The sequence below is a fragment of the Melanostigma gelatinosum genome, assembly GCF_949748355.1.
Source record: "Melanostigma gelatinosum genome assembly, chromosome: 12".
NCBI lineage: Eukaryota > Metazoa > Chordata > Actinopteri > Perciformes > Zoarcidae > Melanostigma > Melanostigma gelatinosum.
The window spans coordinates 21,644,380-21,664,257 of record NC_136645.1 but is presented as its reverse complement, the minus strand read 5'-3'; the positions used below and the strand labels follow the sequence as shown (position 1 = coordinate 21,664,257).

The 19,878-nt window shown below is 42.0% G+C and overlaps 2 protein-coding genes across 2 annotated transcripts in view; one reads left to right on the top strand and one right to left on the bottom strand.

Annotated features, from left to right (window-relative positions):
- The first annotated feature begins 5,139 nt into the window (after positions 1-5,139).
- LOC306785821 (placenta-specific protein 9-like) lies at positions 5,140-12,152 on the top strand. The gene is made up of 3 exons (XM_079280327.1): positions 5,140-5,408; positions 11,346-11,437; positions 11,853-12,152. The coding sequence occupies exons 1-3, from the start codon at positions 5,345-5,347 to the stop codon at positions 12,000-12,002; spliced, it is 306 nt and encodes a 101-aa protein (XP_079136453.1). The 5' UTR covers positions 5,140-5,344; the 3' UTR covers positions 12,003-12,152.
- Positions 12,153-19,151: 6,999 nt separating this feature from the next.
- stk32c (serine/threonine kinase 32C) overlaps positions 19,152-19,878 on the bottom strand; it is a 76,402-nt gene continuing 75,675 nt past the window's right edge. Inside the window, exon 12 of the mRNA XM_079280325.1 lies at positions 19,152-19,462. Coding sequence (XP_079136451.1) covers positions 19,237-19,462 — 226 coding nt within the window. The 3' untranslated portion in view covers positions 19,152-19,236. The remainder of the gene's footprint in view (positions 19,463-19,878) is intronic.

Genomic DNA, 19,878 nt, shown 5'->3' with positions numbered 1-19,878 from the left:
CAGGCAGTCCAGATCCTACTCAGCTCTGATCGGATGTCCAACGTGTACCTCAAATCTGAACTGAGCAGAAACAGTGATGCCAGCGTTCACTGGACAGGTTCTTTCCAGATAATGAGTGTGCCCCAAATGAATCAAATCACTACAGGAATGTGTATAATCAGAGATAATCCCTTCAGCAGACATGGCTCGAACTGTATTTGCAGGTAAATCTGAGCGTAGTGAATGGAGTGCAAGATGGGTGGAGCTTACAACCTCAGCATGGTACAGAAAGTGTTGAGTAAAGTGTTAGGCCAGGGGTGTCCAAACTACGGCCCGCGGGCCAAGTACGGCCCGCGGCCCATTTTTAATTGGCCCGCAGCAACTTCTAAAAATATAATGTCATATGGCCCACACTTGAAACTTGCGCTTGACTGTATTGTACTTCTTAGTTTCACCACTAGGTGGAGATACTGTGTTGAACAAGGCAGCTTCTCCACAAAATAAGAGCAATCAAAGAAACGTTTAGCCCCGGATGATGACACGCCCTACACTGGTGCCGAGCGAGAACAGAAAGTTAAATGGCAGTTAGCTCAATAAGAGTATTAATAAGAGTGCAAACAAAACACAAGAAAAAGTCACAATAGCAGCCACGAGGTAGCTCAACTCATTGCCCGCCACGGGAAACCTTTCTCAGATGGTGACTTCATAAAACAGTGCCTCACTAAAGTCGCAAGTGCCCGGAATAAATGCAGGAATTCAACAACGTTAGCGTGTCCAGAAACAGAGTTGTGCGGCGAATCGAAGACTTGTCAGCTAACCTAAACCATCAAGTGTCAGATAAAGGATAAAGCAAGTGCTTTTGCGTTTTACTCCATTGCATATGATGAGAGCACAGATGCCACAGACACCGCACAGCTGTTCATTTGTTTGCGGGGAGTTGACGATCATTTCTGCATTAGGAGCTGCATGATTTTAGGAGTCTAAAGAGCACAACAACATGTTTGAAGCTGTGTCAGATGCAATTGACAAGATGGGACAAGCTGTGTGGAGTTATAACAGATAGGGCTCCAGCTATGAAAGGCGAGCGGCGGTGAGGCTCTTCAAATGCAGCGTATCACCCACCAAGAAGCCCTCTGTGCTAAGACAGTCCAGCTCGGCGATGTGATGAACACGGTTGTGAAAACTGTCAACATAATTCGAGCACGAGGGCACTCTACGCAACTTCAATGTTGCGCACTTCCCCACGCAGTCCGAAGTCAAATGTGCTTTTCCAAAGGCCAACCTTTCTGCTAAAAGGGGGAAATACGTCTCTCGTGACAGAACTCAGTCAGTGCTTACGTGGCGGCTGGTCAATAGAGGGCGATAGGGCGCCGCCCCACCTTGAGCCACAACAAATAAAATAAAATGAATAATAATCATAATAAACTATACAAATTGTCAATATTCGTGTTTTTGAAATATGGAATCACCCAGTAATATGTGTAAAATATGATATCTGCGGTAAATATATGCTTTTCCTGCATGTCCTCTCTGCGTGTGCACGTCTCAGCAGCGCTGGAGAAACTGCACAAAAGAGCAGTGAAGCAGTTTAGCCAATTGCTGATTAAAGATATGAATGTGTGACATACAATTTAGCCAATCAGCTCCCTCAAATAGATTCAGCTTGGAGCAGAATCGGTTCTGCCCCAAGCTGCGCGTTCCCGTCTGGACGAGTCTCTACAGGCGGGCGCGAGCTCCAGCGCGAGCACTACTCCTCCAAGACCCGTTTGAGAGGAGAACTTTGAGGAGAAACTGCAGTGCTGATATCAGATCAGCCTGACCTCACAATCAGACAGCAGACTAGCAGGAAAGGGAAGCAGTACATGCGAAGCTACTAGCTGTAAATAAGATGTCCTGACGTGTTTGTCAAAGTGTTATTTTCTGCTTTTTTCATGTTGGAATAAATGTTAAATATTTAACTGCAAAGTAGCAATACGTGTTTGATACCTTCATTTATTTAGCATGAAATCATACTGGGATGTTTGCTGAAATTGATTGGATGTGGCACAGCCCTACCTAGAACATGTTCCACCAGCTGCCATGGCTTTCAATATGTTTCTCTCATTGAGAGAGACATCGAGCTGGTCGGCTCAACATACGTGAGCAAACATCTCTGTTAAATCTGAACAAAAGCACATTGAGAACCAAATTTGATTGATTTTGCTCACTTTAACACACTAGGGGTGAGGCGGTCGGACCTGAGTGGCCCAGCCCTTGGTATATTTTTCTGTATGTGGCCCTCAGTGAAAAAAGTTTGGACACCCCTGTGTTAGGCACAGCAAAGGGAAATTAGATTTTACAATTTTTACTTGTGAGAGTCTAAAATCTCCAGTAGTGATGGTGTTGTGATAACATTCCACACACATCTGCCCCAGAAGATCTTAGCCACTGCCGACAGAAACTGACCTGAAATATTAATTTGTGTCATGAAATGAAATTAGAAATAGCCAATACTATTGCCTTTTAGAACAGATCCAAACACTTTATACATGCCATACAACCTAGTTCACCAGTGATACTGATGCGGTTTATTTTTTATTCAATACCCATCTTGTGGACGGAAACTGTGTCTATAGCGAATTGCCACCGCTCTGCATTGTCATCATATGCCGGTCACTGCTGACAATGCTGTCCCACGACTGACAGTGTCAGGGCGGCATTTTCTCCAAAGTGTAACACCAATCCTACAAACCCCAGAGTTTAAAGTTTTGCCCACAGAAGTTATAAATGTTCAGACCATGGAAAGAAACGTAACATCAACTTTGAATATCTGAATGATTTGTCTTCTATGGATCGATTTGGAAACTATGGTACAATAAATAAAGGCAGAAAAGATGAGTCCCAGTCTTCTCGTCATATAATGTTATTATATTGAATCTGACCTTAGAATGGTCCTTTCAGTCCGGCTGTTGATAGTTTCTGTAAGTACAGCAAATTCACAATAGGATTAAGACGCAGCCAAGGGAAACCAAAGGTCAACGAATGATCCGTGCTAAAAGCAAAGGGTGGAGCTCTGTTTCTTTTGATGGAGTCACAGACTTCACACACACACAACAACACATCTCAGCCAAATTAGATTTAGCTCCTTAAAAAGTGTCAGGAAGACGTGTATGCCAGAGGCCACACAGGCTCACTTCCTGGCAACAACAAGGTGAAGATACCGGTTAGTCTTGATAGACTGACGGTCTCCTTCATCCCTTCATGCTGGTGAGGACATTTGGTCATCAAAGCGACTGGCAGTCATTACATTGACCGAAACGAATGGACAGACGAGGACCAGACAGGAATAGAAGAAGACAAGGTGACCCCGCCTCCAGCAGTCTGTCACACCACAGATCAGCGGGACGGCGGCCCACTGGATGCCGTGATCCTCTGGCTCTGTGTCGGTGTCGACGAACACCTGACTGAAGGGTCACAAGATGAACTTTGACATACATGTACATTAGATATCGTGCTGGTTTAGAATACTCTCTCATTTCTACTACGCATTCATATGACTTCGACACGCTCGTGTGAAAAACAAAACCACATTTGATCGATATGATCATTTCATTGATACATTTTGAGCTCTCTCAGTTTACAAATATGTTAACACGCTATGTCACATGACAACTTGTCAACGCTGGGCTCGAGAGAATTTTGGGATCTACAAATACAGTATGCTTTTTGTCTTAATAAAGACTGATATTGTAAACTTTGAACAACTATTTTATTTCCAAAAATTGATATAAAAGAGAAGAAAATAGCAAATAGCAATGACAATAATTATGTAACATTAATACTCATTCACATTTAATGTATATCTCAGATTTATTGCTATGTTTATTGTATGTTTCTGTTTTGCGTGTTTTATTAGGACCTCACAAAGCAGCACATAGGTGTAGCATCATTATTCTTTTTTTTATTATTATTATTGCTCTGCATGCTTTTAAACCATTTGAATTACCTTTTATTTTTTTCAATATTATCTTCCTTTTTTTAGAGTGACCTTGTAATGTCTGTGCCGAGACCGGAGCAATGTACATTAATGTTCATGTTACGTGTAACTTTAAAAATGAAAAACGTGTCGCCCATTTGTGATGTTCAGCAAATCCAATTCATTCTGACAGCATGAAGTCATTATTCGTTTACTTAGTAGTGAGCCTTCAAATGTGATTTCTAATCCTTTTGCTTCGCCTGAAAGGACATAATATGAGTTTCCACCAAGTATAAACCAGTGACCAAGAAGGTCGTTCATGTATGAAAATATAGAGAGTAATTCTTGGCACATAACCATATTTATATTTCCTTACGTCCTTGGCCTGTACCTCCTCTGGTTGCTATCTGCTGACAGAACGACTCTCCTCTCTGCTTTTGATCCCTTCGCTCACTTTTCCTCCAGTTTTGTTTTCTGCTGATTAACCTGCAGATCTGCTTAAGAGGTCGGACAAAGAGAGCAGAAGAAAGCCTGGCTTAATGAAGAGAACCACGTGTACCACGTAACAGTCTTGGCTGTGTTGTTTGTGTGTGTTGAGTCACAAAGACAGAGAAAGAGAGAGAACAAGAGAGAGAGAGAGAGAGAGAGGTCAATTCAGTGAGAATAACAGGAACCAATCAATGCGATTATAAAGGGCATTCTGTGCTGCAGAATTGATTTTCGACTTCTCTGACTTCCTGCAGAACGGAAACACGGGACTGATTTCCCCAGAAAGAGCTGGGCAACTTTTGTTATTCTCTGGACTTCATCGGGGGGGGGGGGGGGGGGGGGGTACAGATTCAAGTTATTAAAGAAAAACAAATTGTGCACTTCAATCTTACCTTGTGTGTAGCTGGAAATAAGTCATCTTTGATGCATCGCTGCATTTCTTTACATTTAGCTGCAGGTCAAAAGATTTACAATACATCGGTTATGCATATAACATTGAACAGCTAGTCCCCTTATGTCATCTTTTCTTTATAAAGTATGTAAAAAGAATTCTCTTTTATTAACTTAAGTGTGACCATTATCAAACCACAGCACCCGTCTTTAAAAGCCAGTGTGTCTGTGGCTGAACTGAGATCTGAGTCCCCTCCCCAGTACTCCCCTCCCGCCCCTTCCCAGATACTGAGCTTTTTGTTCTGCATCTAATGTTTTCATTTGGAAACTGGCCGCAACCAAGTCCACGAAGGAAGCAGAAGAGAGCAAGAGAGCGAGCGCAGGGCAGAGAGGGAGAGTTGTGGAGGAGAAAGAAGTCTTTCTGTTTTTCAGTCTGGTTCTGAATTGGAGGAGATTTCGGGGGTGCTGTTTGTGCCTTTTCTTTCAACAAACTCTTCACTCTTCATCAGCAGCCGCTCACCAGGTTTCACCATGACCTGCCCCTCCACCTTTTCAGTTGGACTAATCCTCCTTCTGATTGGCTACGCTGCGGCAGGTAAGAGATGTAGCCGGGTGTAGTCGGGAGGGCGGAGGGGGTCGCAGGTCAGACAGGACGAGGACACACAGCTGGTTCAGTGTGTTGAGTTAACAGAACGGCTGGTTTATGGAGTGCAGTGGATGCACATCATCTGATGGTCACCGCTCCGTCCATTATGTCTTTGTTGCATTACATTTGTATACGTATTTCACAGATGTAAGTGTGTGTGGTGGATGGCTGGGTGAACACACACGAGGCTGAACTGACATCATGGGCGTTCACACATACATGTGAGTCTGTGTGTGTGTTCAGGGACCGCCAGCACATCTGTTACTAATTTCAGCGCAGCTCTGGCTGCACTTAATCCAATATTGTGTCAGCATAGTTTCTAACAATCACTCTCTCTCCTTCGCCCATTATGTTCATCTGCCTGCTTCCAGCCAGCGTGCTTGGCATTGTTTTCCCAGCGTTACTAAAGTGCAATGGAAAGTCACAAAAATGTGGGCCAATCCCTCCAGAGCCAAATGTGTGAGCGGTGGCTTCAAGTGTGAATTACACTGACTTCATACTGCAAGAATGGCCGACTGCAGGAAACACGCAGCACAATGAACGCTGGGGGTACGCAGCGAGCAGAGGGCTCACACTCACAAAGCATCTGACCTCATGTTTCTTAAAAGCTACATTTTAGGGAAACATGAGTGGAATAGTTCCAGTTTAAAGGCTTTAATGCTTCGAGGGTCACTATCTCAGACAAGGGCATGATATGGCACTCTCTTGGTGTCAAAAAGGTTATATTTGAGTTCGAAACAATTAACTTGCCATGGAGTGAGAGGAGAAGAAAAGAAAAATAGAAAATAGAAAAAGGCTAATGTTTTGATGGAAATCTATGTGTGCGCATTGTAAACAGGTTCAAATCATTTCAAAAAGTGTGTTTGTGGCCTGCGAAATTTTGCAGTTACAGTTGAGGTTGTTCGCCCAAAATACCGGACCAATCTTGAAAAATACCGAAGTTGCTCTGGATGTGTTGAATTGAAAGCTACAAAAACAGTTGAAGTGTCAGTTGAAGAGTTTGAAATTAAAGCAGAAATATCAATATAAGCTATAAAGGTTTGTGTGTTTGAAACATTGAAATATCAGTCGAACTGTAAGCGCTGCAGATAGTTGAAGCGTTGAATCGTTGAAGTGTGTGCAATTTGAGGCGTCAGTTGGCATGCGAGCTGTCACAGCAGCTGAAATGTCTGTTCAGGTGTCAGAGCTGAAAGCAGCCGCATTGTCAGTTAAATTGAAATTTCAGTTGAAGTTGATACACTGAAGTTGAAGTGTCAGTTGGCATGCAAGCTCTAAAAGCAGTTGAAATGTCGTTTTGAGCTGAAAGCAGCTGATCTATCGGATAACAGAATAACATCAGTCGATGTGTAAGTGTGTGCTCTGGAAGCAGTTGAAATGTCCCTCGACACGTGTGCATTTAAGTCAGTGGAACTATCAGTTGAAGAGCGCAAGGTGAAGGCAGACGAAGTGGGTGAAAGCATTCAAGTGTCACGGCACATTTGTCACACCATATGCAGTTTTTTTCCCCCACTTCACACATTCAAACAGGCCGCCGCGCAGTGCACACACATAGGACGGGATTTCGTCCTTCGTGGCTCATGCTTGTAAACTGCCTTCAATGTTTGGGCGTCTCTCAGATTGTACAAACACGGTTGTTGGGAACCAACGCTCTGACCTGCAGTGACTTCTCAATTTTGCACTTGGCTGAACAGCCTCTCTCCTGTAGAGAGCCATGCCTCTGCACAAACCCACAGAGTACTGAACACAAACACACACATACACACACACACACACACACACACACACACACACACACACACGGTCGTTCACCTTTGTCCACGAGTGGAGTCAGTATGTTAGATCATCATATCTGTTTGCTTTTCCTTTGGTGTGTTTCCTTGGAGTGTGGGGGCTTTCTCATGTGATTGCTCAACCTCCTGGAACAGTTCTGAAAGGGGAAAAAAAAAGAAGTCTTCATACCAGCTGGAGAAAAAACAACAGCCAACCCAAACGGGAACGACCGCCTTCTCGCAGACTGGTGGCAATATGAACTATCTCCGCCAGTCAGCTATTTTGCATCGGCCACGTTAATCACATCTGTTTATTGCACACGACACAGACACTTCTTCCTTTTCATAACGGCATTCATCACCAACATCAGCATGTAGCTCTCTGTTGCCGTGTACACACTGATCACACAAACACCTCGATGGAGGCACAGCTGTGGTTTGGAGGGGATTTGTTTGTGTGTGTGTGTGTATGTGTGTGTGCGTGCTGATCGTTAAACCAGCAGCACATTCTGCTACAGCTGAAGATTGTGGTTGTTTTGAAATGCAGTAATAAAAAGCGATGTTGTGTGGGAGATCTTCATGACTTAAACAGACTGCTGATGACTCATCTCTCACTGTCAAACCAAAGCAGGCGAGGTCGGCCAAATCCTTTCGAGAAAACCTCGATCACGGAGCACACAACCAGGGCAGTGCTTACTGTGCCATCCATCCATCCCTCTTTGTTGGCCTCCTTCCCGCATGTACTGAACTTTGCACCCCTTCAGTCGGTGTAATGGAGCTTTGTAAAATGTTTCCGGGGATATCGTTGTAAAAATCAACGCAGCCTGATAAGGCACGGCTGGACATGGGAGGACAAAAATAAGGCAAAAATAAGATGTGGGAATGATTTCTGGCCGCTTTTATTGCTTAAAGAAGCGATTTTTCAGACTCGGTGTGCATTAAATGACTTGTTGGGATGGATACCGTTTGTAGCGTGTGAACTTCAAAATATACAATTCCTATGTCTTTATCAGTCAAAAAACAACAAAACAAAGGATAAATGTCTGCTCATGAAAAACAGATTCATCTTCTTTAGTCCGTGCCAGATGTGAATTTGGTGAAATTAACAGCTGTAGTTGCTGCTGAAGAGCTTCGAAGACGGAAGTCTGAACAAAGCCGCAGTCTGTGTTTATTTGACAGCAGACCTTGGGTGTTCTTGTTTAAAACAAAATGGTATTTCCAAGTGTGCACATGTTCAGCTTGTTTTCCAATGAGGACGGTGAAGCAGAGAGGGCAAAATGAGTAACACGAAGTTGAAGGTATGAAACGGAGGGGAAAAGGTACTGTCGGGAATTGGATTGAACCAGAAAGCTTAAAAATTGAACAATCTTTCTCTTCGTGCTCAAACAAGTGTCCAATTAAAGCTGTGAAAACCAAAGAAAACCAGTTTGGGGGTGTAGAGTAAAGTTTTTACAGTTGGAAAGAGCTCAAGGTATTCTTGGCTCATTGGAAGTCACTAGCTCACTGTTGGTAAGAAGAGAAAGTGTATTTATATGGAATGAGCTCTTAACTTAATTTTTTTAACATCCTTGTTTGGGCATTGGCAAGCAGCCACGCTCCGAGAGGAATGATATTGACAAAAACCCGCTCTGCAGAGGTGACCTATAACACTGACTTAACGGCATTAACGTCCGGCAGCACCACACGCTCTCAGGCATTAGTTTCCCGTGTACGCTCCGAATCTTTCATTTAAATAACAGCGGTGCCAGCGTTCAGTAAATGATTTGGAGGGTTCACTCATTATCAAGTATAAATTATATCAATGGGAGCTCGGCCCGCTGCCACCGAGAAGGTGCTGGAAAATGGAAGCAGAGTCCTGCCAGAGAATGCGGGCGTCCCCTCAAAATATGTGGGCTTCAAAGAGAGACAGATAATTGGAAACATAAGTGTGAGGGGAAAGAAAGCAGCAGGAACAATGTATGCCCCCCCCCCCCCCCCCACGCCCCCTTATCCTGCTGAAGTGAATCCACACCCAGAGCGTTATGGTGGTCCTCCGTGCCCTGACTGCCACTCTCCTGCTATAATGAGTGAAAAGTTACTTGATTGAATAAAATGCAACACATAACATGAACATTTGAGTTGCAAACAAGCTAAATTACATGCAGTTACATGAGAAGATCTCATGTTTGGATGCTAAATATGAAGCCACTGCCAGCAACAGGTTAGCTTAGCATAAAGACAGGAAACTAAGCTTGCCTTTGTCTTGAGTCATTCATGCACATTCGACCACTGAACCGTTGTGCAAACCTGTTTATTCGCCCACAAAAACTGGAGCCTACATGTACTAGCGCAGGGATTCCCAAAGTGTGGTGCACAATTATAAAGAGAGTAGCCGTGGGCTGATACAAGATGTCTCATCTCCCGACTCCAGTTACTACTGTATGATAAGTGCCCTTATACACAAACCCAAGATGCTCGGTTACATGCATTATAAAAATTCCCCTTGTAAGATTTAAATTTAAAATTAAAAACGTACAATTTAATAAATAAATGCACTTCAGCTCCTGCCGCCAGACTGTCTTTAATGTACACTAGCTAGCCTAGCTTGTGCAGCTAACGTCAGCTAACAGCTAACTTCATTCATTCAGCAACATTCATGCAAATATGATAAACTGGCTGAAAATCGGGGAAACTGTCAGGTTTCTGAAGCTATCAGTTATAAAAGAGGAGAGGGACAGAGAGCGAGAGAGAGAGAGGAATCGGAGGCGAGAGGAACGGAGAGGTGCGTTGGGGAGAGACCTGGAGAAGAAGTCGAACGGGAGTCAGAGGAAGATGAGACGGAGGAAGGAGGAAGGGATAGCACAGACAAATCGGGAGCACATAGGCCCATCGCGGAGTCAAGGTAAAAAAGAGGAAACGAGAGAGCAAAAACAAGAGGAAATATGATGAATATGATCTGGGTCTGGGCTTCACTTGGATTGCCAATGCAGAAAGCCACAGTGCGTGGTGTGCAGCGAGGTTCTGGCTAACAGTCTGAAGCTCTTATTTACATCGCCACCTGAACACCAAGCATGCCAGTGCAAGTCAAAAGCCCCTTACATTGTTTATATCGAAATTGGAGGAGTTACAAAACAGCCAAAAACAACTGCAGTCTCATTCTATGTGTGATTAAATGGAAATGAAATGTGATGCAATCTGCCTCTGAGCCTGTGCGTGTGTGCTCGCATCCGTATTGCTCTTTAAAAGTGACGCCTTGTGTCACTGAAAGTTATTGAAACTTTGTTGCAGTGTTTCAGGGCGTTTTCACACCTTCAGTTCGTTTGCTTTGTTCTGATTCAGGGATTAATATGATACAATGTTGCAGTTGCCCCTTTGTTCGGTTTGTGTTCACACTGCAACATTTAACAGCGGACTAAATATTGTAAACAAATGCCACGCGCGAGCAAACTGTTCTCTCATTGGTCAGATTTCTATGCGCTATAAATAGGCTCTGTTGCTTCTTTTTTTTTAAGATGTGTGGGATTGGGGGTGCGTGAACCCGGTCGGGATGTAGAACGGGGTGCGCGGCCTAAAAAGTTTGGGAACTGCTGTACTAGCGTTAGCTGTAAGCTAGCTAGCAGGTGCGCCAACTGCTTACAGGTTGAAACTATATTTTTCGTACCACCTGGCCAGGGCTTTCATAATTCAGTTTAGTACTTACTGAACAAATTAAATACATTTTAATCGGTGAGCTTCAAAAGTGTTGGGAAGCTGTTTTTTGTTGTACCTGTGGGCAAAGCAAAGCTAGCTGTTTCAAGCTATGCTAGGCTAAGCTAACTTGCTGCAGTTTCAGCATCTTCTCATCAAACGCTCGTTAAGAATGTGATAAAGTACAATTTCTCAAAATGTCAACTTATTCCTTTAACATCCAATATTATAGTTTGTCTATTGCTTCTTTAATGGGCAACCAGGTTTGGAATCTCTGTTTTTGGATTAAATGTCTGCTGCATACCAGAACAGTTTGGACTTGTGGGGGTAAAGTGAAATGCTAATTTATACTATGATCAATAGCCTTTATTCTTCTTTGTGGTTTAAAGCGGCCTGCTTGCATAGATCATACACTGTAAATCACTCCAATGTGCATGTTTTCTGTTTGCAGGAGCCGAGACTGACGTGCGGCCTCGGGGGTTGCGTTCGAGTGCCTGTCAAGAGCACACAAACCTTCACAACCGTCTGGATGTGGTGGCGAAGGTGCCGTTTCCGATAATAAAAAATAAAAAAAACCTCACATTCAGCACTCAGCAGTTTGAAACCATCAGGGCTCAGGATGTTTTTACCCCCCAGCGTTGTCAGCTTCATTTATTAAATATCAGCTTTCTCTCCATCTTGCTCTGCCAAAAATATTTCAAGGAACTAGTCGACAAAGACTGCCAAAACTAGTCACTTACTGTGCAACCCCCCCTTATCCAAAAACGCTGATGTGTTAGTCCACATTCATCTGACAACAACCCATGCTTACTTTGACCTTATTTGCTTTTTTGGGCAACTGTAATCATCATATGCAATTGTACTATTCTTGGGTGACGACTCTATTATTCATACCACAACTTATTAATGCATTATTCTCGTGTCAACCACACACAACTATGTCTTCCGTGTGCTGCAGAAAGTGGAGGACACGGTTGAGAAGTTGGAGGCTGAGATGGCTGCTCTTCTGGATGACATCGAAGCCCCAAAGTGGCGCTCCCTGTTGGACAACGCGGGGAATACGGCGGTGGATATCTTGGGCGACCCAGGGCGAAAGGTCTCGAACTAACCAGACATCAATGGAGGAGGGATTCAAGGGGCCTCTTGAACTTGGACTTTAAAAGGATTCAAATTGTTTCCATGACCCAAAAAAGTGTTTATGCATTTACTGTATCTTTTTCAAAATGTTCTTTTTATCTTAAAAGAGGAGGCACAAGGCCGAGCTTGTCTGTGTTTTTTTACTCTTACTAATCCCGTAACAGCATTATCTTCTTTTCCAGCCTTAGATTCATTTCCCCCTGCAGTCAATAGTGGCACAGCTCATGTTTACAGTGCTATTCAAAGAGATGAATTCTCTTTACTCACTCAATTTACACCCCTGCTCTCTGTCGCCCTCTACAGTCTACAGACAAACTGTGCCTCTGATGCTATATGTGAGTAAGAATGACAAAGACACAGCGACACCAAACTACTGGAAGGAGATTTATTGCGTTATCAAAGCAGTTAAAGCAGCATTTATTTTTTGAACACACGGAGCAGTTTCAGTTGGTACAGTAACAAGGCTTCTCACTGATTCCCCCTTAAAAATCATGCAGCACAATAACATGATGCAAAGCGGGACAGAGAGGAAGAAAAGAGTGGCACAAATCACATCTTCTTCTTAATCGATTTGTTTTCTCAACAGGGCACTGAGTTTCAAAGAGTATCCACAAAGTTAAGACATCTACAGTATGGTACAACTCGAGAGCATCCATCGGGACATGGCTGAATAGGAGACATGCTGTTGCTGTTCAAATATTAGCACAAGGCCTAACATTAGAACACATTAAGAAACATGTCGGGAGGGTTTGCAAGCGCGGTCCAACGAGGAAATGATCACCGATACCAAGGAAGAAATGTTTAAAAACTGTCGATTAGTATTGGAACTTAACAGAAAAGCTACGCTTAAATGAATAAAATCTGTTACTATCCACTTGGAGATGATTAACATATAATTACACATCCACTTCAGGCCTATGTTGACTCTGACGGCGTGTAGATTGGTTTAATGAGTCTTTCAAATGACTGAGCCTTTTTTCTTTTTTTTCTTCCCACGAATGGAGACATTCCGTGTTTTTAATAATGCAGCAAATTCTGTGTTGGGGTGAAGTGAAAACCTGCCCCAGTTCCAAATCTTCTTCCTTTGCTGCAGTCAGTAACGCAACACTTAACGCACCATGGAGCGTCTCACACACACACACACTCACACACACACACACACCCACACAAACGCTGACCTCATTCCACTCATCCAGCAAGGATACGAGCCTGTATAAGAAGCGTTAAGACAACCTACAGGATGCCAAAATGTACTGCATATCATCTAAAAAATATCATGCCATCCATATAACACTGGGATTATACGATTTTGTACAGTTTAAAAGTTCACAAAACTTAATGTCCAGAAACGGTCACGCAGGCCACACTCTGATTTGGACTGTGTCTATAATCAGGTGTGCTGTTACCAAAAGCTTGTGCATGCACAAATCAGCCAGTAAGGCTCGAGCTCCAGGCTTTGGCAAAAACAGGCTTATACTGTAAAGGAACATGCAACAAACAAAAAACTAAAAGAAAAAGCACAGGGCTCGAGACTATTCAATTCATCATTTATTTTGGCGGACTTGGAAGAGGCCACTTTATATCCCTTTAAAGAAGCGTCTTAATCTAATCGTAGTGTATAGTGTTTGTAGAGAAATACCTCGACATTTTGTTTATTTGTGTTCTTTTTAAAAGAGTGAGATAAGAAGATGGAGGCCACTATCGTGTCTGTGCTTTAAGTTCGAAGCTGTGGCTAGGAGGCGACTAGCCTAGCTTAGCAAAAAAATACTGGAAACAGAGCGACCTACAAGACGAGGGTCACATGGCCGACAGAAGGAGCCAAGCTAGCGCTGATGCTAGCAAGCTAATCTGCTGCTACATTGGTGGTAGGAACTATCATTACCAGTGCTGGCTAGGTCACTTGAAATGTAATGATTACATATTGAAAATGTACTTACAACACTTTACGAACTACTAGACAGCATAAACTACATTATTCGACACTCACTCAGCCGTGGTCCGTTAAAGGTGCCTTCCAACAACTCCATGCGACAGCTTAATGTTAGCTAGCTAGCTTAATGTTAGCCCTACTGACTGCCTACAAGACTGGCTATTCCTGAATGTGGATTTACCAGAAGCTAATATTAGCAAGCCAGCTAAGAACACACAGATTGATCATACAACTTTTCAATTAAAAAAGAAAACAATATGCTGTGAAATGATTAATAGAATGGAGTTTGTTGTCATCTAAATGAAATAAGATATATTTGGCTCGTCTTTTACTGGGCACCCGTCATAAATAAGACACTAGAACAGAAATCAGAAAGTAACGACTGAAGGCAATCATAACTGTGGTTTTCAAAATAGTTGAGTTGTAGCCCAGCATTACTGTTTGTGTATGGACTAAACACAAGAGACAACATGTTCATTAGATCTAGGGGGCTCTAGCTGCTTTCCCCCGTTTCTGGTCTTTATGTGAAGCTACGCCAATCACCTCTCTGCTCCAGCTCTTAACGCACAGACATGACGGTGGTATCCTCCTCATGTCGGTCTTGTAAAAACAACCAATGGATATGCATATTCAGCGTTGCCAGATGGGAAATGTTAAACTATCGTAGCAGTGGCTTAAAATCATTGTATTTTTTAACGACTTTCTGACACACCTACGATGCAGTCCGACAATTTTTGTAATAGCCTACGCTTACAAAAGGAAATCACAAGACAGCACGACAGAAAGAATATGTTCATATTTTGCCTGAAAATAAGCTAAGCTAATTGAATAGATGGCTGGAGAGAGGTCACATCAGAAGAGATGTGTAAACGGAGACGTAGGATTCATCTGGAAATTAATTGGAATGAGGCGGCACAGACTAAAACAAACTGCTAATAGCGTCACGATGTGGTTAAACTATGGTACATTATAGCACTATGGGTATTATTCAGTGGTGCATAGTAACGAAGTAGAAATACTTCGTTACTGTACTTAAATCGTTTTTTGGATATCTGTACTTTAATTTACTATTCATATTTCTGTTGACTTTTACTTTTACTTCACTACATTTTGCAAAGAAAACTGATACTTTGACTCCGATACATTTCCCCTGAAACCTTCGTTACTCGCTACAAAATCAAATCTATCTTTTGAAAAAAACTGAATCATGAGACCAGTGTCGGGGACTGTGGTGGAACACAGACTGCAAGCAAGCAGGTTTGGTGAATCAGTGGTCCTAGCAGCAAGTTAAATCATTGGTTAATCACGTTAATGCACAATTGCAAACAAGTGCTCTCAAAGCCGCGGTGTTTTGATTCCCAGTGATGCCCAGGATGCTACATGCTATAAGCTAGCGAGCGACTACATGAGTAGAATTCCACACAGGACGGGTGGGATGAGGAGAGGTGGATGGGTCAAACTAACACTGGTGTTTCCTCCAGGAGGCCGCAGTTTGTGCCGTGTGTGAAACGAGAAGCCAATGTTGATTTATTTGTGACGTGACTTCCGTACTTAAGCAACGCCACTTCCGTAGTATTTTAACGCAAACCACGATCTTTTCCTGAACCTAACTAAGTAGTTTCATCGCCTAAACCTTAGTTGTTTCCTGTGAAGATGGAAGTTTATTTTGAAAAGACAGTATGAATGTAACAAGCCAAAACAGACTCATGTTGTTGGACTTTTGCAGGAAAAACGCACGAAAAATGAGGAGTAACTTTTCGTAAGATATCAATAAAACGGGGATGAATTTATATCATTGTATAAAGAGAGTGACATGAGAAGATCAATCTCATGTCTGTAAGTTAAATCAGCTATAATCACTATTTTAAAGTGATTAGTGACTCGTCTAAAACATTTTAAAAAGGAATAACTTCAATAGAATCATTCTATACACTGTAGCTTCTTTACATTCTAATAGAATGTAAAGAAGTTACATTCTATTAGAATGTAACTTCTTTACATTCTAATACAATGTAACTTCTTTACATTCTAACACAATGTAACTTCTTTACGTTCCAACACAATGTAACTTCTTTACATTCCAACACAATGTAACTTCTTTACGTTCTAACACAATGTTGCTTCTTTACATTCTAATACAATGTAACTTCTTTACATTCTAATACAATGTAGCTTCTTTACATTCTAATACAATGTAACTTCTTTACATTCTAATACAATGTAACTTCTTTACATTCTAATACAATGTAACTTCTTTACATTCTAATACAATGTAACTTCTTTACATTATAATACAATGTAACTTCTTTACATTCCAATACAATGTAACTTCTTTACATTCCAATACAATGTAACTTCTTTACATTCTAATACAATGTAACTTCTTTACATTATAATACAATGTAACTTCTTTACATTCTAATACAATGTAACTTCTTTACATTCCAATACAATGTAGCTTCTTTACATTCTAATACAATGTAACTTCTTTACATTCTAATACAATGTAACTTCTTTACATTCTAATACAATGTAACTTCTTTACATTCTAATACAATGTAACTTCTTTACATTATAATACAATGTAACTTCTTTACATTCCAATACAATGTAACTTCTTTACATTATAATACAATGTAACTTCTTTACATTCTAATACAATGTAACTTCTTTACATTATAATACAATGTAACTTCTTTACATTCTAATACAATGTAACTTCTTTACATTCTAATACAATGTAGCTTCTTTACATTCTAATACAATGTAACTTCTTTACATTCCAATACAATGTAGCTTCTTTACATTCCAATACAATGTAACTTCTTTACATTATAATACAATGTAACTTCTTTACATTCCAATACAATGTAACTTCTTTACATTATAATACAATGTAACTTATTTACATTCTAATAGAATGTAAATAAGCTACATTGTATTAGAATGTAACTTCTTTACATTATATTAGAATTGTCTTTTGAAGATGAACAGGACATGTTTCAGTTTCAAGTAATGACTGTGTTGCTGCTTTAGTATTGATCATGTTTTGATATTTGAGTCATGTTGTGGATGATCAGATGGAGTTATGATGGTAGCAGTCGCCCAATTGCAGATTCAGCTTGAGCAAAACCTTTATTGTGTTCAAATCAGGCCCATAGGAGTTTACAGGGCAGGTGTCCTTTCTCTAAACACTGACCTGATGCATCAAGTGGATATTTTTTGCTGAACACAATATTATGCATTTGCCTCTACATCCTCTAGTCGGAATGAGCATACTTATAAACGCACTGTTACAACTCCTTCATAGTGTCAGATTGCTTTTCGGAGAATTATGATGATAAGTTCATATTAGATGCAAAAGTATACTTACGTACAATATATTATGTTGAACATTGTTGCTCCTGAATGGATCACAGCCAACCCAATTATGTTCAACACAGCTCCATGTCCTTGGTCATGGTGCCACAGCACTTAAAAGAATAAACTTCATAATTCTCACAATGCTGACCCTTTGATTTTTTATTAACAGCATTTACTTGTACTTATACTTAAATACATTTAATATCAGAAAATTACTTTTGATACTTAAGTATAATAAATATCAGATACTTTAAGACTTTTACTCAAGTAGTATTCTAATAGGTGACTTTTACTGGAGTCATTTTCCAGTAAGGTATCTTTACTTTTACTCAAGTATGGCTTTTGGGTACTTTATACACCACTGCTATTATTATACGTACATCGTACAGTCAGCAAAATGATCGTACATTATCGTACATCTGGCAACGCTGCGCGCATTTCCCAAAATGTTTAACTATTATGTTAAGGCCCCCCCCACCTTACCTGAAATAGATACTTTATACATAATCACAATATGATTGTATAAATGATAGCATTTTCACTGGCAGAAGGAACATTGACTTTACGTTATACGGGGAAAAAGAGACAGACACTCACACATTCAAAGTTCCTTAGAAATGGTTATGCAAATGGTAGAAAAGCTTTGGCATATTTTGCCGACAAGTTGTGCCTGCACACTTGGAAAGAAGAGCAGAGCGAAGCAGTGTGAAGCTTCACGCAGCTCTTCCTTTAGTTTGTATGTCGAGTTCGCAGTCCCACATAAAACTGTGGTGAGTTTAAGTTACCTACACTGTATGCTATTTACATGGTTTTCATTGTATTAGGCTTTAGGGTTTTAAGGTGAACCTTTGCTACAAGTTCCAAGGCGTTCAGACTGAGGTCTAACGGTGCCACCTTAAACGTACCACTATCACTGTGGCAGCAATAGACTAGATCATCTATACAAATTTTTACAAATTTTGAAGTACCGACAGGGCACAGCTACAACATTTAAAGTACAGCCCCGGAACAAGCTCGACAAGGAGATGATCTTCACGCTAACCAAAGCACTTAAAGAGCTGACGGCGTCTAGGAGAAGTGAACGGAGCTTTCTAATAGATTCTTAAGAGACGTGACTGTTGGTGATTGGCATTTACAGTATTCCCCCAGAGTGTTTGAAGGCTCTATGAGTCCACACAGAGCACGGGGGCGGGGCTTAAACACTTCATCTTGGGAACCAAATGACAAACGAATCCTTTCAATCTGATTGCTGTACTCATTTCCCATAAATGACAGAAGCTTATCACCCTAAAAAAAATAAAAGTTTGGAAAAAGAATAGCTGTCTGACGCTTAAAGAGGAAAATCAAACTAACATGTTGGCTACAATGTAACGAATGCTGATTATCGTCAGCAGGCACCACTTTGAACAGGAAGACAACATGAACACTTACTGTCAATGTGTCTGCAACAGGAGGAAGGTTCTCCAGGAGAGGGGGGGGGGGTTGTTAGATGTTGTCAGATTTTGAACGGGGAAGCCGAGAGGGGAGGCGTCTCCGCCAAAACCGCCAACCTCGCGGACCCCTATTGCTCGGGATGTCATCATGCTCGTGAACGACACCTCCTCATAAGTAATACCTTATTTGTCATGCTATACCGTAACATTGCATAGAAGTTAGAGCTTACTCTAGGGCGGGGAAATCTCTGTGGAAATCTGCTTTAAGGATGCTACAGGAAAAAAAGAAGAAGGAGAGAAAAGGCGGGAGCCATTTTGGGTCCTGCTGTGCGTCAGGCGCCCCCTTGTGTGCGTTCCCTCGGCTCCCGGCTACGACAGAGGACAGAGGAGAGAGTGTATCTATTGGCGTGGCGCAACAACACTGCAGGCCGGCCAGAGAGACCCGTCGCCGCCATCGTCAGCCGCGAGGCGGTGCGGTGCTAGCAGCTGCCGGGGGAGGAGCAGACCGAGCCGCACATGCTCAGTTTGGAGGAGGACTCGGGTTCTGGCTCGGGATCAGGTTCTGGATCTGGATCGGGTTCTGGATCGGGTTCTGGCTCGGGCGCATCGTCGTCAGTGGCCCCGGCCTCCGCCTCTCCGTCGCCGTCCCCGCTGGCATCATCGCCCCCGGGCTCTGACTGACCCTCCTCCTGACGCCTTTTGAACCTGAGGCAGACGGAGAAACAGACACAGAAACACATATTTAATCACACAACCTGTATGGATACGGATATTCATACCTCTGACTAATTGTAGTCTGGACGGGCAGAAAGAGACAGCGGACTGGAGTCTACTATAGTACTAATTCCACAAATTATACCCTCCATTATAAATAGAAGTAGATTGCCATTAATTAGAGCGAAAGGATATAATAAGACTGAAGGATTCCAGTCGCGCTGCAGTGGCACGACCCGGTCAATAATAAATGAGGCAATCATTTAGAGCAGCAGCCAATGTTCCTCCCTTTACATTGCAGAGAGGACACATTCAATGAAATATGAGATTATAGGCTGCATTTCTGACGTACTGCGTATATTGTCCTATACAAGATTAAGATGCTTTGTATTGAGCCACAGCAGGGT